At 46.1% G+C, this 25397-nt stretch overlaps 1 protein-coding gene and 1 non-coding gene across 2 annotated transcripts in view; one reads left to right on the top strand and one right to left on the bottom strand.

Annotated features, from left to right (window-relative positions):
- lama2 (laminin, alpha 2) overlaps positions 1–25397 on the bottom strand; it is a 149393-nt gene that overhangs the window by 80973 nt on the left and 43023 nt on the right. The window contains 2 exon segments of the mRNA XM_014205066.2: positions 6184–6285; positions 25296–25397. The exon segment at positions 25296–25397 is cut by the window's right edge and continues 75 nt beyond it. Of these exon segments, the coding sequence (XP_014060541.2) occupies positions 6184–6285; positions 25296–25397 (204 nt within the window).
- On the top strand, positions 20221–20297 carry trnaa-ugc (transfer RNA alanine (anticodon UGC)). Its single transcript has one exon. It is a non-coding gene; the product is annotated as a tRNA-Ala (tRNA).

Here is a 25397-nt window from a genome sequence, read left to right as displayed (position 1 = left end):
AAAGGACACCTCGCTAGTGTAATAGCCTGAGAAGACAGAGAGAACAAATGACGGAGAAAATGTGCATATTGTGCATCACTCCCAAGGTCAGCGCCGATCGTCTCCTCCATGTCAGGAATGATTAAACGACGCTAAAATGAATCATTCAATTGATTCGCACACAGCTTCGGCAAAGTTGTGTGAACGACAACAACAAAAAACGATGGTGAGCCAGCTTCAAAGCGGGGTATTTTATTGGCTGTTCCACGACTGAGGGGCAGAAAGTGAAGTAGGTCTTGTCTTCGGAGCAGCGTAAGAATCGGATAGGCCTCAGAGAGCTTTTACTGTGAGATATATGCTGAGCACTGTACAAACTAACGCAGATGCATTGCAAATTTAGTATAGAGCTAGACCAACTGAATAGATACACTCTTCTCTGGGGCCCACTCTATGTTCATGATAATCAACAGCGGTTTTGTTATATGTTGTAATAAAAAAACACAAGCAGTCCTTGCTGTCATGTTGGATGATACAGCTTCGTCAACAGAGCGCTTGTTAGGAGCATTATTGTCTTCTCCGAGAAACATCTTCCTCACTTAATTTGATAGAAGGATCCTCACTTTGAAGAAATCATTATTTTATTGCTCTCACATTCTTCTCTTATTCTTGTCTAATTTGCAAGTTTGTATGGATTTCAGTAGACAACTCTGTAGATATTTAAACATGTTTTTTGTCTTTTACTATTCTATCCTAGCCTTCTTCTCTGATTAACCTCTTCATCTAAGTTACCCTTCAATGTCATGACGAAGGAATATTGGCAAAATGTATGGCTCACAGAATTAGAAAGGTCTGATCAGACGGGATTCTTAAAAGGAAGATATATTGGAGACAACATGAGACAACTAAGAGAAAAAATGGAAAACTATGAGAATACATGTAAACCAGGTATAATCTTTATAGCAAATTTTGAGAAAGCCTTTGCTACAGTACCTCTAGAATCTGATAATATGAGCCTGGATTTTTTTATAGGATCTCTCATAAAATGGGTAAAAATCATGTACAATAACCCTTTATGTAAAATAATAAATAACTGTTACTTCTCAGAAATGTTTTAGCTGTCAAGAGGCGTAAATCAAGGTTGCCTTCTATCACCATACCTATTTATTATGGCCATTATGGCGATAAAAATCAGATCCAGTGATAACATTAAGGGCCTAAAAATTAAGGGATTAGAGACAAAATTATTAATTTACGCAGATAATTCAAGTTTTCACTTGAGTCCTCAATCTTCAACCTTGAAGGGCCTTGTTGAGTACCTGGATAACTTCTCCAGTTTCTCTGGACTAAAACCAAACTATGATAAGTGTTACAGATGGGTCTCTAAAAGATACAAACTTGTAACTGCCATGTGGTCTCCCGATTAAATGGGCAAATGGTGAAGTTGATGTGCTTGGTGTACATATCCCGTAAAAATGTAACGTTGTTGCAAATAACTTTGATAAAAAACTTTGTAGAATAGATAGGATATTGAAACTGTGGAGAGGGAAACACCTGTCCATCTACAGGAAAATGATCCTAATTAACCCCGTAGTGATATCACAGTATATGAATCCAATCATGACTTTACCGACTCCAGGAGAATCTTTTTTCAAGTCAAGAAAAAAAAAACATGTCATTTTGTCTGGAATGGCAAACCAGTTAAATGGGCATATTTATCTAATGAACATGAGTTTGAATTGTTAAAACTGCTGCCAATCAAAAACCATTCATGGCTTAAAATAACTAGCATAAATCATAAAATGTACCAATTTCACTTAAGGTTGAGAGGTTTGACAGGTTGGGAAGTTGGGAACAGATTTTTTTTTATGTCCCAATACCATGGCAACCAGTTTATGAACTGATATACAAAACAACAGTTGACGCATCAATCCGTTCATTTCAATTTAAACAATTATATACAATTATATTCACAAAAAGAATGCTGAATAAATGGGGCATTGAACAGTCAGCCCTGTACAGACTCTGCAACGAAGAAACAGAATCAATAGATCATTTCTTTTGGTACTGCACTTCGGTAGCTCACTTTTGGAGTCAGGTCCAGGAGTAGTTATTGAGTCATAATGTCTGTGTTCAGATGGACCTACAAATGGGAAATATGATTATACTCCTAGGTAAAGTATTTATTTTTAGGGTAATCTTGGTAGAAATTGTACAAATAGAGAGGCTCAAGGCCCTTTTGAGACATCACACTAAAATAGAATAATGTACACTGCTCCAAAAAATAAAGGGAACACTTAAACAACACAATGTAACTCCAAGTCAATCACACTTCTGTGAAATCAAACTGTCCACTTAGGAAGCAACACTGATTGACAATAAATTTCACATGCTGTTGTGCAAATGGAATAGACAACAGGTGGAAATTATAGGCAATTAGCAAGACACCCCCAATAAAGGAGTGGTTCTGCAGGTTGGGACCACAGACCACTTCTCAGTTCCTATGCTTCCTGGCTGATGTTTTGGTCACTTTTGAATGCTGGCGGTGCTTTCACTCTAGTGGTAGCATGACACGGAGTCTACAACCCACACAAGTGGCTCAGGTAGTGCAGCTCATCCAGGATGGCACATCAATGCGAGCTGTGCCAAGAAGGTTTGCTGTGTCTGTCAGCGTAGTGTCCAGAGCATGGAGGCGCTACCAGGAGACAGGCCAGTACATCAGGAGACGTGGAGGAGGCCGTAGGAGGGCAACAACCCAGCAGCAGGACCGCTACCTCCGCCTTTGTGCAAGGAGGAGCAGGAGAAGCACTGCCAGAGCCCTGCAAAATGACCTCCAGCAGGCCACAAATGTGCATGTGTCTGCTCAAACAGTCAGAAACAGACTCCATGAGGGTGGTATGAGGGCCCGACGTCCACAGGTGGGGGTTGTGCTTACAGCCCAACACCGTGCAGGACGTTTGGCATTTGCCACAGAACACCAACATTGGCAAATTCGCCACTGGCGCCCTGTGCTCTTCACAGATGAAAGCAGGTTCACACTGAGCACGTGACAGACGTGACAGAGTCTGGAGACGCCGTGGAGAACGTTCTGCTGCCTGCAACATCCTCCAGCATGACCGGTTTGGCGGTGGGTCAGTCACGGTGTGGGGTGCATTTCTTTGGGGGGCCGCACAGCCCTCCATGTGCTCGCCAGAGGTAGCCTGACTGCCATTAGGTACCAAGATGAGATCCTCAGACCCCTTGTGAGACCATATGCTGGTGCGGTTGGCCCTGGGTTCCTGCTAATGCAAGACAATGCTAGACCTCATGTGGCTGGAATGTGTCAGCAGTTCCTGCAAGAGGAAGGCATTGATGCTATGGACTGGCCCGCCCGTTCCCCAGACCTGAATCCAATCGAGCACATCTGGGACATCATGTCTCGCTCCATCCACCAACGCCACGTTGCACCACAGACTGTCCAGGAGTTGGCGGATGCTTTAGTCCAGGTCTGGGAGGAGATCCCTCAGGAGACCATCCGCCACCTCATCAGGAGCATGCCCAGGCGTTGTAGGGAGGTCATACAGGCACGTGGAGGCCACACACACTACTGAGCCTCATTTTGACTTGTTTTACGGCATTACATCAAAGTTGGATCAGCCTGTAGTGTGGTTTTCCAAATCCAGACCTCCATGGGTTGATAAATTGGATTTCCATTGATTATTTTTGTGTGATTTTGTTGTCAGCACATTCAACTATGTAAAGAAAAAAGTATTTAATAAGATTATTTCTTTCATTCAGATCTAGGATGTGTTGTTTAAGTGTTCCCTTTATTTTTTTGAGCAGTATATTTCAAAGGAAATAGTAAATGCTGGTGTACTGGGAAGGATGGGTAGTCTTTGGACATCTGAGCGGTGGAATTAATATTAGATGGATTGGTTGATTTGACGATGCACTTGGAGTCCAGTACAAATTGGAGAAGGCTATACTGTATTACAGTACCAGTACCAGTAATAGTTTGGACACACCTACTCATTCAAGGGTTTTTCTTCATTTTTGCTATTTTCTACATCTAAACTATGAAATAACACATATGGAATCATGCAGTAACCAAAAAAAGTGTTAAACACATTATAATAGATTTTAGATTTTAGATTCTTCAAAGTAGTCACCTTTTGTCTTGACGACATCTTTGCACACGCTTGCCATTCTCTCAACCAGCTTCATGAGGAATGCTTTTCCAACAGTAGAATGAGTTCCCACATATGCTGAGCACTTGTTGGCTGCTTTTCACTCTGCGGTCCAACTCATCCCAAACCATCTCAATTGGGTTGAGGTCGGGTGATTGTGGAGGCCAGGTCATCTGATGCAGCATTCCATCACTCTCATTCTTGGTCAAATAGGCCTTACACAGCCTGGAGGTGTGTTTTGGGTCATTGTCCTGCTGAAAAACAAATGATAGTCCCATGACGCGCAAACCAGATGGGATGGCATATCACTGCAGAATGCTGTGGTAGCCATGCTGGTTAAGTGTGCCTTGAATTCTAAATAAGTCACTGACAGTGGCACCAGCAAAGCACCCCCACACCATCACACCTCCTCCTCCATGCTTCATGGTGGGAACCACACATGCAGAGATCATCCGTTCACCTACTCTGCGTCTCACAAAGACACCGCGGTTGGAACCAAACATCTCAAATTTGGACTCATCAGACCAAAGGACAGATTTCCATGTCCATTTCTCGTGTTTCTTGGGCTAAGCAAGTCTCTTCTTATTATTGGTGTCCTTTAGTAGTGTTTTTTTGCAGCAATTCAACCATGAAGGCCAGATTCATGCAGTCTCCTCTGAACAGTTGATGTTGAGATGTGTCTGCTACTTGAACTCAGTGAAGCATTTATTTGGGCTGCAATTTCGGAGGTGCGATTAACTCTAATGAACTTATCCTCTGGTGGTCCTCATGAGAGCCAGTTTCATCATAGCGCTTGATGGTTTTTGCGACTGCACTTGCACTTTCAAAGTTCTTGAAATCTTCTGGATTGACTGACCTTCATGTCTTAAAGTAATGATGTTTCTCTTTGCTTATTTGAGCTGTTCTTGCCATAATATAGACTTGGGTTTTTACCAAATAGGACTATCTTCTCTATACCGCCCCTACCTTGTCACAACACAACTGATTGGCTCAAACGCATTAAGAAGGAAAGAAATTCCACAAATGAACTATTAACAGGGCACACCTGTCAATTGAAATGCATTCCAGGTGACTACCTCATGAAGCTGGTTGAGAGAATGGCAAGAGTGTGCAAAGCTGTCATCAAGGCAAAGGGTGGCTACTTTGATGTTATTTGTATTAATTTATATTTTGATTTCTTTAACACTTTTTTGGTTACTACATGATTCCATATGTGTTACTTCAAAGTGTTGATGTCTTCACTATTATTCTACAACGTAGAAAATAATAAAACTAAAGAAAACTCCTGGAATGAGTAGGTGTGTCCAAACGTTTTACTGGTACTGTATATATATGGAATTTTTATGTTTCCCCTTGGTCCTCCAACCAGGGGTGGTGTTGGGAAATAAATATAAAGGGGATCAGAAATGTGCAACTAATGTTATTTTATAGACTAAACTGTCTCCTAGTTTCATAGCTGATCTATCCTCATAATTATTATTTTTTAAAGATACCCTCTGTGAGAAAGATAGATAGAGCTCTGCCATGGGGACCAGCAGGAATGTGTAAAACAACGCATATGGGACACAAAAGACTGTAGTACTACTAAGCTGAGTTCATTTTTGGAGGATCAGCTAATGACAGCCAGATGCTGTCAAACACTATGAGCCCACACGCACGCATAGGCACACACACAGACACACACACACACACACACACACACACACACACACACACACACACACACACACACACACACACACACACACACAGACATGCACACACACAGATTATCCACAACACATTGCTTTGCGCCAAACCACTTTTTAAATGAAACCAGACATAGCATGCAGACATGTCTGGAGTGAACTTCAAAAAATGCTGAAAGGATCTTTGAAACTGAAAAGGGACATGTCACATGATCAGTCTAGGCCAATCAGGTTGAACATGACTTGGAACAACATTCTCTATGGGAGCACTTGCTCTATGAAGGAGTTTGTGTTGGCACCTAACTTAACACGTGTGATCGCATAGTGTCCATAATGAGGCTATTAGCACTTACCTCTATTATGACATTAGGAGAAGAGTTAACCCTAATGTCCTGGTCTTTCTCCCCTGCATCATACGAGACTGTATAGACAAGACTTCCTCCATAGGCTGGGAGCTGTAAACAAACAGAAGTCAACATTTTATTTACTGTCCACAGTGAAAGTTTACACACCTCTTGCAGAGTTTTCAAATTTTGTCGCCGTAAAATAAATCATATTTTTTTCTACTGATCTACACAACCTGCTCCACATTTTCAAAGTGAAAAAAAGTATTACAGAACATTTTCTGAATAAATTAAAGATAGAAAACAAAGATGTCTTGATTGCGTATTTCTTCACACCCCAGAGGTAATACTTGGTGGAAGAACCTTTGGCAGCAATTACAGCTGTGAATCATTTTGAATAAGATTATACCAACTTTCCACAACTCTTAGGGCAACATATAGTGTTGTGATGCAAAAATTCTAGCAAATAAATAGCTCATAGGATAAAAAAGTTATTGTCAGATATTATTCATCCTAATCAGACAGGTTTTTTACATGGACGATAATTTGAGATAATATTAAACAAGTACTGGAAACAATAGAACACAACGAAAAATCCAAGAAACCAGACCTGGTATTCATAGCCGACTGGAATTTATATGCTGTATAAATGCCTGGAATATTTCAATTTTGGAGAATCTCTTATAAAATGGGTTAAAGTTATGTATAGTAACCCTAGGTGTAAAATAGTAAATAATGGCTACTTCTCAGAAAGTATTATACTGTCAAGTGGAGTAAAACAAGGTTGTCAACTATCTGCATATCTACTTATTATGGCCATTGAAATGTTAGCTATAAAAATCATATCCAACAATATTATCAAAGGGCTAGAAATCCAGGGCTTAAAAACAAAAGTGTCATTGTACACTGATGATTCATGTTTTCTTTTAAATCCACAACTTTGATCCCTCCACAGCCTCATAGAGGATCTAGATAATGTTCTAATGTCTCTGGATTACAACCAAATTATGATAATGATTATGATATTACGTATTGTATCACAAAAAATACAAATGTTACATTACTGTGTATTTTACCAATAAAATGGTCTGATGGTGAAGTGGACATACTTGGTATTCATATCCCGAAAGAATAGATACGATCTTGCTACCATGGAAAGGAAAATACCTGTCTATTTGTGGAAAAATCACCCAGATTAACTACTTAGTCATATCCCAGAAATTAGGTTGCAGAAGTCTAAGGAGGGTTTTCCTCTAACTTTTTACCTGAGGTTTGCTCCTTTCAGATTTATTTTCATCCTGACAATCTCCCCAGTCCTTGTCAATGACAAGCATACCAATAACATCCTGCTGCCAACACAATACTTAAAAATACAAAGGGATCAATAACATTGCATTCAGTCCATATTACTGGCCTGCATGACAAAGTGAAAATAAAAAAGCCTGTGTTAAAAAATCCATTCCAAAACATCCATTCTGTTTGCAACAAGGCTGTTAAGTAATACTGCAAGACGACATGGCATATAAATTAACATTTTGGCCTAAATTAAAAACGACTGGTTTGGGTCAAATCCAATACAACTAAACACAGAGTAAAACTCTCTTTATTTTCCAGTATTGTGGTGGCAGAATCCTGTTATGGGTATGCTTGTCATTGGCAGGGACTGAAAGGATGAAAATAAATCTGAAATGAGAAAAGCCCATGTAAAAAGTTAGAGGAAAACCCTCCTTAGACTTCTGCAAACCTAACCCTGGGATAAAGTTGTATTTCTCAGCTAGACAATTACACAAAATGTAATGCCAAAGACACACCAGAATGGCTTCCCAAAGGTATTGAGCCTTCCTGAATGGTCCAGTCTCAGTCCTGTTTAAATTTGCTTGAAAATCAGAAAAAGGGATTGAATATTGCTGTCCATCAATGATTCCCAACCAAATTTTATGAGCTTGAGCAGTTTTGACAGAAACAATGGATAAATTGTATGTTGTCGTAATAGTTGTGCAGTTTGTAGAATCTTATTCCAAATTATTCACAGCTGTAATGGCTGCCAAAGGTGCTTGGGGTCATTGTCCATTTAGAAGACCCATTTGCGACCAAGCTTTAACTTCCTGACTGATGTCTTGAGATGATGTTTCACTATATCCACCTAATTTTCCTTCCTCATGATGCCATTTATTTTGTGAAGTGCACCAGTCCCTCCTGCAGCAAAGCACCCCCACAACACGATGCTGCCACCCCCGTGCTTCACAGTTGGGATGGTGTTCTTTGGCTTGCAAGCCTCCCCCTTTCTCCTTCAAACATAACGATGGTCATTATGGCCAAACAGTTCTATTTTTGTTTCGTCAGACCAGAGGACATGTCTCCAAAAAGTACGATCTTCGTCCCCATGTGCAGTTGCAAACCGTAGTCTGGCTTTTTATGGTGGTTTTGGAGCAGTGGCTTCTTCCTTGCTGAGCGGCCTTTCAGGTTATGTCGATATAGGACTCGTTTTACTGTGGATATAGATACTTTTGTACCTGTTTCCTCCAGCATCGTCACAAGGTCCTTTACTGTTGTTCTGGGATTGATTTGCACTTTCGCACCAAAGTACGTTCATCTCTAGGCGACAGAATGCGTCTCCTTCCTGAGCGGTATGATGGCTGCATGGTCCCATGGTGTTTATACTTGCGTACTATTGTTTGTACAGATGAATGTGGTAGCTTCAGGCGTTCGGAAACTGCTCCCAAGGATGAACCAGACTTGTGTAGGTCAACAACAAAAAACTTCTGAGGTCTTGGCTGATTTCTTTAGATTTTCCTATGATGCCATGCAAAGAGGCACTGAGTTTGAAGGTAAGCCATGAAATACATCCACAGGTACACCTCCAATTGACTCAAATGTTGTCAATTAGCCTATCAGAAGCATCTAAAGCCATTACATAATTTTCTGGAATTTTCCAAGCTGTTTAAAGGCACAGTCAACTTAGTGTATGTAAACTTCTGACCCACTGGAATTGTGATACAGTGAATTATAAGTGAAATAATCTGTCTGTAAACAATTGTTGGAAAAATGACTTGTGTCATGCACAAAGTAGATGTCCTAACCGACTTGCCAAAACTATATTTTGTTAACAAGAAATTTGTGGCGTGGTTGAAAAACGAGTTTTAATGACTCCAACCTCAGTGCATGTAAACTTCCGACTTCAACTGTATGTGTATAGCGACTGTATATGATAACTTGCACTGCATAGAACAGAAAGTCTTACCACCATCAAATGCACTTTTACAGTTTAATAGCATGTAAAGACAAGGACCGAGATTACGTCTGCATGCATAGTGAGGGTTATAGGAGTTATTGCATTATTACTTAGCTTGGATATAATACTTAGCTAAAATGATCTAGAGTCCCCTTTAAAACCCAGTGAAGTGTGAAATGACCCAACACCAACAACAAATCTCCACTCCTCTTCAGTGACATTACGAGCTGTGTGTAATGATCGTTAAGGGACAGGTTTTATAGCAGGACACACTACCCATGCCAGGCAGTAATACTGACGAGGCTGTACTAGACAGATGCATTACAATCAGCTTTTAAACAAAGATCCTTAAAGATGGACACAGTTACAGGCACTGTGCTCTTGAAGATTAGGATGCCTACTTTGCCACAGCCACAAGTGTGTTTTGTTCCAATGATGACTGCATTCCTAAAATGTAGGGCGTCTTGTCTGTACAGTTGAGCACACATTCTCGGATCCAGGACAGCCTAACCTCCTTTGTATTTGTGTATCTTTGTTTTTCTTTCTTTCTGCTTCTTCTTCTCTCCTCTGGCTCCAGCTCTCCAAACAAAGCAGAGATGTGTGTTGTGTTTTTCCTGCTAGAAAGGGGCCCCTCTTATCTTGGTGTTATTGAGCTGCTCTCTTTTCCTCTCCTGGCCCCCTGCTGAGAGCTCTCGGGGCTTTGCTGTGTTGAATGAAAGGCCCTGCCGTTATCTGACCTGGGAGAACCTAAGACTAGACTGGACCTGGAGGGCAAACCACTTCCCTCTCAGCACTTATCAGAGGGGCCCTGAGTTTTCCCTGACCAAGAGACCTGTATAGGATATAACTAGGGACCAGTGTTGTTCCTGGTTAGATCATCTGGTCAGGGAAACTGAAGGCCTTTCAAGCCCCTATGGGGCTCCCGAGTGGCGCAGCGGCCTAAGGCACTGCATCTCAGTGCTAGAGGCGTCACTACAGACAACTGGTCGTGATTGGGAGTCCCATAGGGCGGCGCACAATTGGCCCAGGTTAGGGTTTGACCGGGGTACGCCGTCATTGTAAATAATTTGTTCTTAACTGACTTGCCTAGTTAAATAAATAAATAAATAAAATCACCATCAACACCCTGGCTAGAAGACCAGCCACAGCAGGGAGCTACATACACCAGACCCAGAGCTCACTACAGCAGCACCAAAGCACAATATCTATTCATTAGTGTTGTCAAACCATTGGTTTTGGCATCGCTGATGTCTTTCCATTTAGGATATAATTCATGCATAGCTAGGCAGACAACCAACATAGATATAAAATGTTACTATTGTACCTAAGCATGGGGTTCTGGAGAAGGGTTGAGATAAAGCCTTATTTGTTTCTATAAACAAGGGCTAAAGTGAGTCCTGTACAGGGTGCAGGTCCTATTATAATATCATGACAAAGTCTTTCCTCACATAAATCCAATTCACATTGAGAACACTTCACCCTCTGTGGAACAAAGGGGCTGGTCTGGTAAAGTGCATTGTGGGTGGGAGGAGCAGGGGAAATCAAACCTTTTGTTAAGGAGCAACAGCATGCGTCAGCACACCACTCGTGGCAAAGTTCTAATCCTCCTGTAAATAGCGTCAGAAACACACAACAGGAGACTCACATCAATAAACCATCCATGTCGCAGTAGGATCTTTTTGTCTGGGATACATAACAAGAGCTCCTAAGATACAATCGTATATCTCACAATCCTACTGGAGCACAGTGGCTGATTCTGAACAACCATAATAAAGTGTATTTTGCTACACGAGGACAGATTGAGTTACAGGACAAATAAAGAGAGCACTGCGAAGAGAGGACTTTGGGTTCGGATCCACTTTTATACATCACAGGGGAGGCCGTGTTAGAACAGAGACAGAGAGCCAGAGTTGCCAGCCATCCCACACCAAATATGCCCAGACAAAGATGGAGAGAGAGAGCGGGAGAGACAAAAACAGAGGAGGGGGTAATCAGGGTCCATCTTTCAGGAAATGAACAACAGACCATCCAACCTTCCGCTGGGCTTCTGAAAACAAGAATCGCACCGTGACCCCGGGAAGAGTCGCACCGTGACCCCGGGAACCAATAGATCCTGACATCTGTTCCCCCATTACGAGCTCTGGCTCTGTTGACATTAATATCCAGGAGGCATCAATGTGTGTTTTCCCACCGGCCACCCACAGGAATGCAAAGAGGGGGCTCTGCTCAGATCCTCTGACTGCCTCCAATATGGGGTCCTGTTTTGTTTGTGCATAGTGGGTGATGGTCCAAAACTAGGGCTTGGAAACACGGGCATCTGGGGAACACTTTAACTGGCCCCAATGAGACAGTCCAAAGTGAAAAGATCTGGGGCGGAGACTATTTGCTGACTCAAAAGCTACAAGAATTTCCCTACTTGTTTGTCCATCTGTAACCAATACCATTTGTTTGGGTTACTGTGCTTTATGGAAACATTTCCGCCATGTTTTTCTAAAGTATTTGGGGTAGATGTAGATCAGAAGAACTAAGCAATTTACTAAAACAGTTGGAGTATCATTACAATAATTGGCAAGTACTGTATAAGCAAGCACACATCTTGTTTCTAAGCAACCCACACATTTATAGAGTTCTGTTCTAAAAAAAAACTTCTTTAAAACAAACAAACCAACAAACAAAAGACGATCCACTTATGAAAAAAGCTCCAGTATCTGCTGAATGAGCAGGCAGCTTTGGAGGCTTCCTTGTTGCAGTTCATCAGACATTTAAGTGGCAGAGCCTGGAAATGGGGCCGTTTGTGCCCTGCAGCCTCTGCCCCTGCAGTGTGGAGGGAATAGAGGGACTAGAGGGACGATCACGGTGTGTTAGCCACAGCATGCAGTCTGGAGCTGCAGTCTGGGACAGGCTAGAAATGGCTGAATATCCTCCTCTCTACTGTCAAGTGGGACAGAGGAGCACAGTATAACAGTGTCTACTCAGAGCTCTGTTAGAATCCTAGATGTGGCGCTCAGTCTCTAGTCTATAGGTCCCCAGTGAAGACCACCTCGTACAGGGGGCCCAGCCCACAAATGAAGCCACACATAAATACACACACAGTAAATAAATACATTCATATGGGTAAAACAATCATTGGCACCCACCCATGCATATTCTCTTGGGCACTCGGCGCTCCGTCGGCCTTGTCAATCTGAAGGCGAGGGGTAATGGCCCCCGCTCCTCACTGGGAGAAAGTGCTGAAGTGTGTACTCAGGCAAGCGCTACCGAGATGGGTTCATTTATCATCATAATAGTCTATTACCCATGATAGGTCACAACTCAGTGAAGAGGCAGCCGCAGTAATTGGTGCTATTCCTTTCACTTTGCTTGGCCAGGGAAGGCAAGGAGGCAGCCCTCGGCACAAGGGCAATAGTCAATCAACACGTGGAGATTTCTGTCTAAGAAAGTTAATTTGAGATTTGTTTGCAGGTTTATGGGTTTTATTATCTCCTGTAAATCTGTCACCACATCCCCTGTTAAATGGAGAAGCAGGATATACGTGGTCAAGAATCAGTTCTAGAAGTTAAAGGAATAGGCCGCAATTAAGATTTTTTTTCACTGATATGTCAAACAAGTGAATATACAGCTGTACACATTTTTTTATGGGGGCTATATTTGTGACGTGGTAAGTTTGGACCCAGATGCAGAGAAGCGACCAGACGAGGAATCAGTGGTTAAAGATAAACATAATACTTTACTGAGATACGGTAGTCGCAGGATCATAGTACACTTGAAAAAACAGCAAACACAAAAGTCTCGAAAAATCACGTAGGAATTGAACACACACGGTAAACAATTCAAGCTTCTGCAAAGGACCACATAAACACACCTCTCCTAACAGGGAAACAATCATGAAATAATAAGACACACCTGAGTCCAATAAAAGTCTCTAGGGCAGTCTCTGTCGCCCTCTGGTGCCAGAAGGAACCATGACAGTATCCCCCCTCTAGGAGCGGCTCCAGCCGCAGAGCCATGACGACCACCACGTAGTTGTTTGACGTCTCTAACAAAGACCCGGATCCAGGATGTCCCGGGCAGGCACCCACGCCCTCTCCTTGGGACCGTAGCCCTCCCAGTCCACCAGGTACTACAGGGTCTATCGGACCCGACGAGCCTCCAACAGATGCCGGACCATGTAGGTCAGGCAGCCATCCACAAGTTGAGGGGGCAGAGGAGCAGGTGTGGGGGGAGAGAATGGACTGGTCCTTACCAGCTTGAGATGGGAGACATGAAAGGATGGACAGACCCTCATTGACCTGGGAAGCTGGAGATGATAGGAGACCGGGTTGATGCGACCATCTTGAATGGTCCTATGTAGCGAGGAGCGAGCCTCCGCAAATCCTCTGTTAAGGGAAGATCAAGGGTGGAAAGCCACACCCGTTGACCCGATCGGAGGAGCCGAAGTGGTCTTCGTTGCCGGTTTGTCTGATGTTGGTGTCGGGCAGAGGAGCGGAGCAAGGAGGATCATGCTCTGATCCAGGTGCGGCGACATCGTCAAATGAACGCCTCGGCTGATGGCCTCTTGTTTAGGAAACAGGGGGGGAGAACCCGGAATGACACTCAAACCACGACAGTCCAGTGGATGAGTTCGGTAGTGTGTTATGAGCAGACTCCGCACAGACGAGGAACTTACTCCAGTTACTGGCCTGAGTGGAGACCAAGCAGTAGAGGAACTTCTCCAGCTCCTGGTTGGCCCACTTAGTTTTCCCATTCGATTGAGGGTGGAACCCCGAGGAGAGACTCACCGATGCCCCCAACAGGGAACAGAAGGCCTTCCAATACCGTGCGTGGAACTGGGGCCCACGATTTGAGACAATGTCCTGGGGAAGTCAGTGTAGTCAAAAGACATGGATAATCATGAGATCAGCGGCATCCTTCGCTGAAGGCAACTTGGGTAAGGCGAAGAAATGGGCTGCCTTGGAGAACCGATTGATGACCACCAGGATAGTGGTAAGCCTATGAGATGGAGGTAAGCCTGTGATAAAGTTTACAGACAGATGAGACCAGGGCCGGCTGGGGATGAGCAGAGGTTGGAGCAACTCGGCCAGTCGCTGAAGTGAAGACCTGCTTTGGGCACAGATGGAACAGGCCACATCAAAGGATCTCACATCCTCCATCAGGGCGTCTGCCTTCTGATTCTTGGATCCCGGGTGATAGGCCAGTGTGAAATTGAAACCTGTTAAAAAACAGAGCCCACCTAGCCTGCGAGCTTTCAACCTCTTGGCTTCTTGAATGGAGACCAAATTCTTATGGTCCGTCCAGATCACGAAAGGATGAGGTGCCCCCTCCAAACAGTGTCTCTACCCCTCAAGAGCCCACTTAACTCCCAAGAGCTCCTGGTTGACTACATCGTAGTTGCGTTTCGCTAGTGAGAACCACTTGGAGAGAAAGGCACATGGGTTCAGTTTCTTGTCCTCCTCGTTCCGCTGTGAAAGGACCGCCCTTGCTCCGGTGTCTGAGGAATCCACCTCCACCACAAAGGGACGAGTTGGATCAGGATGAACGAGGATGGGTCCAGAGGTGAAATGTACCTTGAGCTCCATGAATGCCCTGTCAGCCTTGGGGGTCCAGCAAAAACGGGTCTGGGACTTGCGGGTCAGGACCGTGAGAGGTGCTGCCACCGCTGCCACCGCACCGGCCTTCCCTGTAGCTCAGTTGGTAGAGCATGGTGTTTGCAACGCCAGGGTTGTGGGTTCGATTCCCACGGGGGGCCAAGTACGAAGAAAAAAAATGTATGGAATGAAAAAAATGAAATGTATGCATTCACTACTGTAAGTCGCTCTGGATAAGAGCGTCTGCTAAATGACTAAAAATGTAAAAAATGTAAAAATGCACCAAAGTTGCGTATAAAACACCTGTAAAAATTGGCAAACCCGAGGAATAGCTGGACCTGCTTGAGTGAGGTGGGACGGGGCCAGTCGCGACCGCCTCAATCTTTACGGGGTACACATGCCTGCGGTAGAGATAATGTGACCCAGGAAGTAAACCTTGGATACGAGGAACTCACACTTCTCTATCTTGACATATAGTTGATTCTGCAGGAGGCTTCTCAGGACTTGGCGGATGTGCATTATGTGTTCCAGAAGGGTCTTGGAGAAGATCAAGATGTTGTCGAGGTAAACAAAGACGAACTGATTCAACATATCCCTAAGGATGTCATTGACCAATGCTTGAAAGACTGCTGGTGAGTTTGATAATCCGAAGGGTATGACTAAATACTCATAGTGGCCACTAGGGGTGTTATAGGCAGTCTTCCACTCATCTCCCTCTCTGATTGTCACCAGATTGTAAGCGTTGAGGAGGTCCAGTTTGGTGAAGAATTGGGCCCCTTGGACCAACTCCAATGCGGAGGACATCAGGGGTAGGGGGTAATGATTCTTGATTGTAATCTGGTTCAGCCCTCTGTAATCGATGCAGGGATACAGGCTTCCATCCTTCTTACCCATGAAGAAGAAGACTGCACCAGCAGGGGATGTAGAGGGGTGAATGAAACCTGCCTCCAGCGACTCCCCTGATGTAATTGTCCATGACTGCTGCTTCTGGGGTCGGGAGTACAGACGACCCCAGGGAGGGGTGGTACCAGGTAGGAGTTCTATGGCACAGTCATAAGGACGATGAGGGGAAGGGTGGCGGCCTGCCTCTTACTGAAAGCCTCCTGGAGGTCAAAGTATTCGGGAGGGAGAGTGGAAAAGTCTTGGTCTTCAATGGATGCAGGAGGAAACGGCGAGGCTCTTGGTGGGGGCCTTAGACATTTAGTCTGGCAGTCCTTACCCCAGTCTAGTAGGTGTCCCATGGACCAGGAAACTAGTGGGTAATGTAGCGCTAGCCAGGGGTACCCTAGGTACCCGGGAGCAGTGATCAACAGAAAACTAAGAGTCTCAGAGTGTTTCACCCCAACCTGCAGTAGAATGGGCTTGTTCTGATATTCCACCTGACCGGAGCTAATGGGGCGTCCATCGAGGGCTTGAATCTGCAGAGGGATTGGACATGTCACACAGGGGATCTGTAACTCTCTGGCAAAGTCTTGATCAATGAAATTATCCGCGGCCCCGGAGTCCACAAAAGCTGGAACCTGGTGCTGACGGTTGTCCCAGTGGAGGGTTGCGGGTAGTAACAGATAGTGATTGGGTAGCCGGGAGGTAACTGCACAGCTCGTCAGGGTCTCCCCCTGTCCTAGCGAGCAGCAGCCTTCGCGCATTCACCTGTCATGCTCTGGTGGGCTCAGACGTGTGCAACCCAGCTGCATGGGATCCTCCATACTGGGCTCGGTGTGCTTGGTGTGTTTCAGAAACCGGAATGCTGGAATGGTGTCAAAAGGGCATTGTCTCACCCATTCCCGGATGCGGTTGTCAATCAGGGACTCAAGGTCCTCTCCCAGTTCCCGAGCGGTCAGTTCATCTTTGATGGAGTTAGACAGACCCTGGTGGAAAGCGGTAACCAGTGCCTCCGTATTCCACCCACTCTCGGCGGCAAGGGTGCGGAACTCAAGGATCTGCAAGATGGTGGCTGCTGTTCCCACACCACTGTTGCACACGCCAGGGCCTTGCCCGAGAGTAGAGAGATGATGTAGGCGATCATGGCCCGATCGGTGTGAAACGAGGAGGACTGTAGCTCAAACATTTACATTTACATTTAAGTCATTTAGCAGACGCTCTTATCCAGAGCGACTTACAAATTGGTGCATTCACCTTATAATATCCAGTGGAACAACCACTTTACAATAGTGCATCTAAATCTTTTAAGGGGGGGTTAGAAGGATTACTTTATCCTATCCCAGGTATTCCTTAAAGAGGTGGGGTTTCAGGTGTCTCCGGAAGGTGGTGATTGACTCTGCTGTCCTGGCGTCGTGAGGGAGCTTGTTCCACCATTGGGGTGCCAGAGCAGCGAACAGTTTTGACTGGGCTGAGCGGGAACTGTGCTTCCTCAGAGGTAGGGAGGCGAGCAGGCCAGAGGTGGATGAACGCAGTGCCCTTGTTTGGGTGTAGGGCCTGATCAGAGCCTGAAGGTACAGAGGTGCCGTTCCCCTCACAGCTCCATAGGCAAGCACCATGGTCTTGTAGCGGATGCGAGCTTCGACTGGAAGCCAGTGGAAACACCAGAGAACACTGGGTGAGGAACTCCTTGCATCCTCCCGGGTGGCCATCGTACCGTTCAGGGGCTGGGATCTTGGATTCCCGGTGCAGGTTCCCAGGATGAACAACAACGACATCTGTAGCACTGGGCGATGAGACATGGGCAATGACTCCTTCTGGGTCGGGGGCGTGCCATGGTTGGAGGAACTTGGCAAGTGCCCGAAGGGTCTCGGAGATTTGGGAAAGCTGTTCTTGCTGTCATCCTAACAGTGCTCCTTGGTGGGCTACCACATTCAGGATATGGGTGATGTCTGCTGGGTCCATGTTGTGGCAGAAGCTTGCTGTGACGTGGTAAGGTTGGACCCAGGTGCAGAGAAGAGACCAGACAAGGAATCAGTGGTTAAGGATAAACATAATACTTTACTGAGATACAGTAGCCGCAGGATCACAGTACACTTGAAAAAACAACAAACACTACGTCTCGAAAACTCACTCAGGAAAGCATCGCACACGGTAAACAATTCAAGCTTCTGAAAAAGACTACAGAAAACACACCTCTTTTAACAGAGACACAATCATGAAATAATAAGACACACCTGAGTCCAATAAAAGTCTCTAGGTCGGACTCTACCACCCTCTGGTGCCAGGAGGAACCATGACAATATACACTTGCACCTTTTATGGGGGCTATATTTGTGACGTGGTAAGTTTGGACCCAGATGCAGAGAAGCGACCAGACGAGGAATCAGTGGTTAAAGATAAACATAATACTTTACTGAGATACGGTAGTCGCAGGATCATAGTACACTTGAAAAAACAGCAAACACTAAGTCTCGAAAAATCACGTAGGAATTGAACACACACGGTAAACAATTCAAGCTTCTGCAAAGGACCACATAAACACACCTCTCCTAACAGGGAAACAATCATGAAATAATAAGACACACCTGAGTCCAATAAAAGTCTCTAGGGCAGTCTCTGTCGCCCTCTTGGTGCCAGAAGGAACCATGACAGTATCCCCCCTCTAGGAGCGGCTCCAGCCGCAGAGCCATGATGACCACCACGTAGTTGTTTGACGTCTCTAACAAAGACCCGGATCCAGGATGTCCCGGGCAGGCACCCACGCCCTCTCCTTGGGACCGTAGCCCTCCCAGTCCACCAGGTACTACAGGGTCTATCGGACCCGACGAGCCTCCAACAGATGCCGGACCATGTAGGTCAGGCAGCCATCCACAAGTTGAGGGGGCAGAGGAGCAGGTGTGGGGGAGAGAATGGACTGGTCCTTACCAGCTTGAGATGGGAGACATGAAAGGATGGACAGACCCTCATTGACCTGGGAAGCTGGAGATGATAGGAGACCGGGTTGATGCGACCATCTTGAATGGTCCTATGTAGCGAGGAGCGAGCCTCCGCAAATCCTCTGTTAAGGGAAGATCAAGGGTGGAAAGCCACACCCGTTGACCCGATCGGAGGAGCCGAAGTGGTCTTCGTTGCGGTTTGTCTGATGTTTGTGTCGGGCAGAGGAGCGGAGCAAGGAGGATCATGCTCTGATCCAGGTGCGGCGACATCGTCAAATGAACGCCTCGGCTGATGGCCTCTTGTTTAGGAAACAGGGGGAGAACCCGGAATGACACTCAAACCACGACAGTCCAGTGGATGAGTTCGGTAGTGTGTTATGAGCAGACTCCGCACAGACGAGGAACTTACTCCAGTTACTGGCCTGAGTGGAGACCAAGCAGTAGAGGAACTTCTCCAGCTCCTGGTTGGCCCACTTAGTTTTCCCATTCGATTGAGGGTGGAACCCCGAGGAGAGACTCACCGATGCCCCAACAGGGAACAGAAGGCCTTCCAATACCGTGCGTGGAACTGGGGCCCACGATTTGAGACAATGTCCTGGGGAAGTCAGTGTAGTCAAAAGACATGGATAATCATGAGATCAGCGGCATCCTTCGCTGAAGGCAACTTGGGTAAGGCGAAGAAATGGGCTGCCTTGGAGAACCGATTGATGACCACCAGGATAGTGGTAAGCCTATGAGATGGAGGTAAGCCTGTGATAAAGTCTACAGACAGATGAGACCAGGGCCGGCTGGGGATGAGCAGAGGTTGGAGCAACTCGGCCAGTCGCTGAAGTGAAGACCTGCTTTGGGCACAGATGGAACAGGCCACATCAAAGGATCTCACATCCTCCATCAGGGCGTCTGCCTTCTGATTCTTGGATCCCGGGTGATAGGCCAGTGTGAAATTGAAACCTGTTAAAAAACAGAGCCCACCTAGCCTGCGAGCTTTCAACCTCTTGGCTTCTTGAATGGAGACCAAATTCTTATGGTCCGTCCAGATCACGAAAGGATGAGGTGCCCCCTCCAAACAGTGTCTCTACCCCTCAAGAGCCCACTTAACTCCCAAGAGCTCCTGGTTGACTACATCGTAGTTGCGTTTCGCTAGTGAGAACCACTTGGAGAGAAAGGCACATGGGTTCAGTTTCTTGTCCTCCTCGTTCCGCTGTGAAAGGACCGCCCTTGCTCCGGTGTCTGAGGAATCCACCTCCACCACAAAGGGACGAGTTGGATCAGGATGAACGAGGATGGGTCCAGAGGTGAAATGTACCTTGAGCTCCATGAATGCCCTGTCAGCCTTGGGGGTCCAGCAAAAACGGGTCTGGGACTTGCGGGTCAGGACCGTGAGAGGTGCTGCCACCGCTGCCACCGCACCGGCCTTCCCTGTAGCTCAGTTGGTAGAGCATGGTGTTTGCAACGCCAGGGTTGTGGGTTCGATTCCCACGGGGGCCAAGTACGAAGAAAAAAATGTATGGAATGAAAAAAATGAAATGTATGCATTCACTACTGTAAGTCGCTCTGGATAAGAGCGTCTGCTAAATGACTAAAAATGTAAAAAATGTAAAAATGCACCAAAGTTGCGTATAAAACACCTGTAAAAATTGGCAAACCCGAGGAATAGCTGGACCTGCTTGAGTGAGGTGGGACGGGGCCAGTCGCGACCGCCTCAATCTTTACGGGGTACACATGCCTGCGGTAGAGATAATGTGACCCAGGAAGTAAACCTTGGATACGAGGAACTCACACTTCTCTATCTTGACATATAGTTGATTCTGCAGGAGGCTTCTCAGGACTTGGCGGATGTGCATTATGTGTTCCAGAAGGGTCTTGGAGAAGATCAAGATGTTGTCGAGGTAAACAAAGACGAACTGATTCAACATATCCCTAAGGATGTCATTGACCAATGCTTGAAAGACTGCTGGTGAGTTTGATAATCCGAAGGGTATGACTAAATACTCATAGTGGCCACTAGGGGTGTTATAGGCAGTCTTCCACTCATCTCCCTCTCTGATTGTCACCAGATTGTAAGCGTTGAGGAGGTCCAGTTTGGTGAAGAATTGGGCCCCTTGGACCAACTCCAATGCGGAGGACATCAGGGGTAGGGGGTAATGATTCTTGATTGTAATCTGGTTCAGCCCTCTGTAATCGATGCAGGGATACAGGCTTCCATCCTTCTTACCCATGAAGAAGAAGACTGCACCAGCAGGGGATGTAGAGGGGTGAATGAAACCTGCCTCCAGCGACTCCCTGATGTAATTGTCCATGACTGCTGCTTCTGGGGTCGGGAGTACAGACGACCCCAGGGAGGGGTGGTACCAGGTAGGAGTTCTATGGCACAGTCATAAGGACGATGAGGGGGAAGGGTGGCGGCCTGCCTCTTACTGAAAGCCTCCTGGAGGTCAAAGTATTCGGGAGGGAGAGTGGAAAAGTCTTGGTCTTCAATGGATGCAGGAGGAAACGGCGAGGCTCTTGGTGGGGGCCTTAGACATTTAGTCTGGCAGTCCTTACCCCAGTCTAGTAGGTGTCCCATGGACCAGGAAACTAGTGGGTAATGTAGCGCTAGCCAGGGGTACCCTAGGTACCCGGGAGCAGTGATCAACAGAAAACTAAGAGTCTCAGAGTGTTTCACCCCAACCTGCAGTAGAATGGGCTTGTTCTGATATTCCACCTGACCGGAGCTAATGGGGCGTCCATCGAGGGCTTGAATCTGCAGAGGGATTGGACATGTCACACAGGGGATCTGTAACTCTCTGGCAAAGTCTTGATCAATGAAATTATCCGCGGCCCCGGAGTCCACAAAAGCTGGAACCTGGTGCTGACGGTTGTCCCAGTGGAGGGTTGCGGGTAGTAACAGATAGTGATTGGGTAGCCGGGAGGTAACTGCACAGCTCGTCAGGGTCTCCCCCTGTCCTAGCGAGCAGCAGCCTTCGCGCATTCACCTGTCATGCTCTGGTGGGCTCAGACGTGTGCAACCCAGCTGCATGGGATCCTCCATACTGGGCTCGGTGTGCTTGGTGTGTTTCAGAAACCGGAATGCTGGAATGGTGTCAAAAGGGCATTGTCTCACCCATTCCCGGATGCGGTTGTCAATCAGGGACTCAAGGTCCTCTCCCAGTTCCCGAGCGGTCAGTTCATCTTTGATGGAGTTAGACAGACCCTGGTGGAAAGCGGTAACCAGTGCCTCCGTATTCCACCCACTCTCGGCGGCAAGGGTGCGGAACTCAAGGATCTGCAAGATGGTGGCTGCTGTTCCCACACCACTGTTGCACACGCCAGGGCCTTGCCCGAGAGTAGAGAGATGATGTAGGCGATCATGGCCCGATCGGTGTGAAACGAGGAGGACTGTAGCTCAAACATTTACATTTACATTTAAGTCATTTAGCAGACGCTCTTATCCAGAGCGACTTACAAATTGGTGCATTCACCTTATAATATCCAGTGGAACAACCACTTTACAATAGTGCATCTAAATCTTTTAAGGGGGGGTTAGAAGGATTACTTTATCCTATCCCAGGTATTCCTTAAAGAGGTGGGGTTTCAGGTGTCTCCGGAAGGTGGTGATTGACTCTGCTGTCCTGGCGTCGTGAGGGAGCTTGTTCCACCATTGGGGTGCCAGAGCAGCGAACAGTTTTGACTGGGCTGAGCGGGAACTGTGCTTCCTCAGAGGTAGGGAGGCGAGCAGGCCAGAGGTGGATGAACGCAGTGCCCTTGTTTGGGTGTAGGGCCTGATCAGAGCCTGAAGGTACAGAGGTGCCGTTCCCCTCACAGCTCCATAGGCAAGCACCATGGTCTTGTAGCGGATGCGAGCTTCGACTGGAAGCCAGTGGAAACACCAGAGAACACTGGGTGAGGAACTCCTTGCATCCTCCCGGGTGGCCATCATACCGTTCAGGGGCTGGGATCTTGGATTCCCGGTGCAGGTTCCCAGGATGAACAACAACGACATCTGTAGCACTGGGCGATGAGACATGGGCAATGACTCCTTCTGGGTCGGGGGCGTGCCATGGTTGGAGGAACTTGGCAAGTGCCCGAAGGGTCTCGGAGATTTGGGAAAGCTGTTCTTGCTGTCATCCTAACAGTGCTCCTTGGTGGGCTACCACATTCAGGATATGGGTGATGTCTGCTGGGTCCATGTTGTGGCAGAAGCTTGCTGTGACGTGGTAAGGTTGGACCCAGGTGCAGAGAAGAGACCAGACAAGGAATCAGTGGTTAAGGATAAACATAATACTTTACTGAGATACAGTAGCCGCAGGATCACAGTACACTTGAAAAAACAACAAACACTACGTCTCGAAAAGTCACTCAGGAAAGCATCGCACACGGTAAACAATTCAAGCTTCTGAAAAAGACTACAGAAAACACACCTCTTTTAACAGAGACACAATCATGAAATAATAAGACACACCTGAGTCCAATAAAAGTCTCTAGGTCGGACTCTACCACCCTCTGGTGCCAGGAGGAACCATGACAACATTGTGTTAACTTCATTCTAATTCTTGTGTGGTGGTAATCTGATCTGTTTTACCTGAATCTCAAGAACTCTTACTCAACAATGATACAAACTGAGTGAGTTTACGATGGCGCCAGAGGGGAGGGCTGCCGTCTTATCGGCTCTTAACCAACCATGTTATTTTGTTTGTTTTTTCGCGTTGTTCGTAACTTGTTTTGTACATAATATTGCTTCTACGGTCTCTTATGACCAAAAAGAGATTCTGGACACCAGAACTGTGATTGCTCACCTCAAACTGGACGAAGAGTTCTTCTTCAATGAGTAGGACGGGAGGGATATACTACTACAGACTCCCGACCAGGCCCAGATCCCCGTGATTCGCTGGAGAAGGAAACTGAGGTTTTGTGGAAAAGATCAGGGTGCCTTGCGAGGATCAGACGACAAGTGGCTAATCTGCCCTTGCCTTCCATCCTGCATGTATATCCTACCAACGGGACATTAAAAACTGTAATATCTTATGTTTCACCGAGTCGTGGCTGAACGACAACATTAAGAACATACAGCTGGCGGGTTATGAACTCCGTCGGCAGGGCAGAGCAGTAGCCTCTGGTAAGACATGGGGCGGGTGGCTATGCATATATGTGAACAACAGCTGGTGCACGATATCGAAGGAAGTCTCAAGGTTTTTCTCGCCTGAGGTAGAGTATCAGTACATCACCAGGGCCAAGTTTCCTGTCATCCAGGACCTCTATACCAGGCGGTGTCAGAGGAAGGTCCTAAAAATATGAAAAGACTCCAGCCAACCTAGTCACAGACTGTTCTCTCTGCTACAGCACGGCAAGCGGTACTGGAGCGCCAAGTCTAGGTCCAAAAGGCTCCTAAAAATAGCTTCTACCCCCAAACCATAAGACTCGTGAACAGCTAATCAAATGGCTACCCCATCTGGAACGCTGCTGCTGCTCTCTGTTATTATCTATGCATAGTCACTTTAATAACTCTACCTACATGTACATATTACCTCAATTACCTCAGCACATTGACATTGACTCTGTACCGGTACCCCCTGTATACAGCCCCGCTATTGTTATTTACTGCTGCTCTTTACTTATTTGTTATTCTTCTCTTATTTTTTTGTTGTTCATATTTTCTTAAAACTGCATTGTTGATTAAGGGCTTGTAATTAAGCATTTCACTGTAAGATCTACTACACCTGTTGTATTCGGCTCATGTGAGAAATAAAATTTGATTTGATTTGATTTTAACTCTATTTGGAGAGGGAAGGACATAGTAAACAGCAACAAGCCTCCCCCAGATACATAAAGCAAACATAAAGCCCGAAAGAACGAGACCCGTGTGCAGTCATAAACCCTGGTAGGAACTGGAGCGAAATGTAACCATTTCTCTTTTTCATTAGAAACGAGGCTGTCACTTTTAATGCATGTCACAATGGTGATAATTCATGAGATGAAACATGGCACCACGGACATACAGGAGTAATTGTGTTGGGCTTTGAGCGTCACGTTAGCATGAGAGAATTCTCTGCTTCAGTGTCTGATCCTTTTACTGAAATCCTGCTTGACTGCCACACACACACACACACACACACACACACACACACACACACACACACACACACACACACACACACACACACACACACAAACATACATTAGTTCCCTATTGTGGATCCCTATATAAAGCTCATAATGATGTGATGTGCCTATTTGACATTAGGGAGAGCAGAGTAAATCGTCATGCCTGAAGACGTTTGTAAGAGAAAAACATATTATTACAGAGTTCATGGAGCGAAGCATTGCTTTCCCCCAGAATGCAGTGAGGGGAATAGAATGAGTTAGAGACAATGGGATGGGAAGGCATGCAAAGGCTATGAGGAGAAGAGGGAAGAAACGAATCAATTGTCAAACTTAAGACTGAACAATAGTTGTGTGTGTATGTGGTGTGGTGTGTGTGTGTGATAAAGAGGGCTGTTGTGTGCTGACCTTGTTGCCCAGGTACTCTCCAGGTGCGCTCCAGTAGTAGATAGCAGGAAGGTGTCTCCTGGCTTCCTGGTTATCGATCCTGAGTGTCTGGGACCTGTCTCT

The sequence above is a fragment of the Salmo salar genome, chromosome ssa06 (assembly GCF_905237065.1).
Source record: "Salmo salar chromosome ssa06, Ssal_v3.1, whole genome shotgun sequence".
Lineage (NCBI taxonomy): Eukaryota > Metazoa > Chordata > Actinopteri > Salmoniformes > Salmonidae > Salmo > Salmo salar.
The sequence above is the reverse complement of the archived record's forward strand: the minus strand, read 5'-3'. Positions and strand labels throughout refer to the sequence as shown.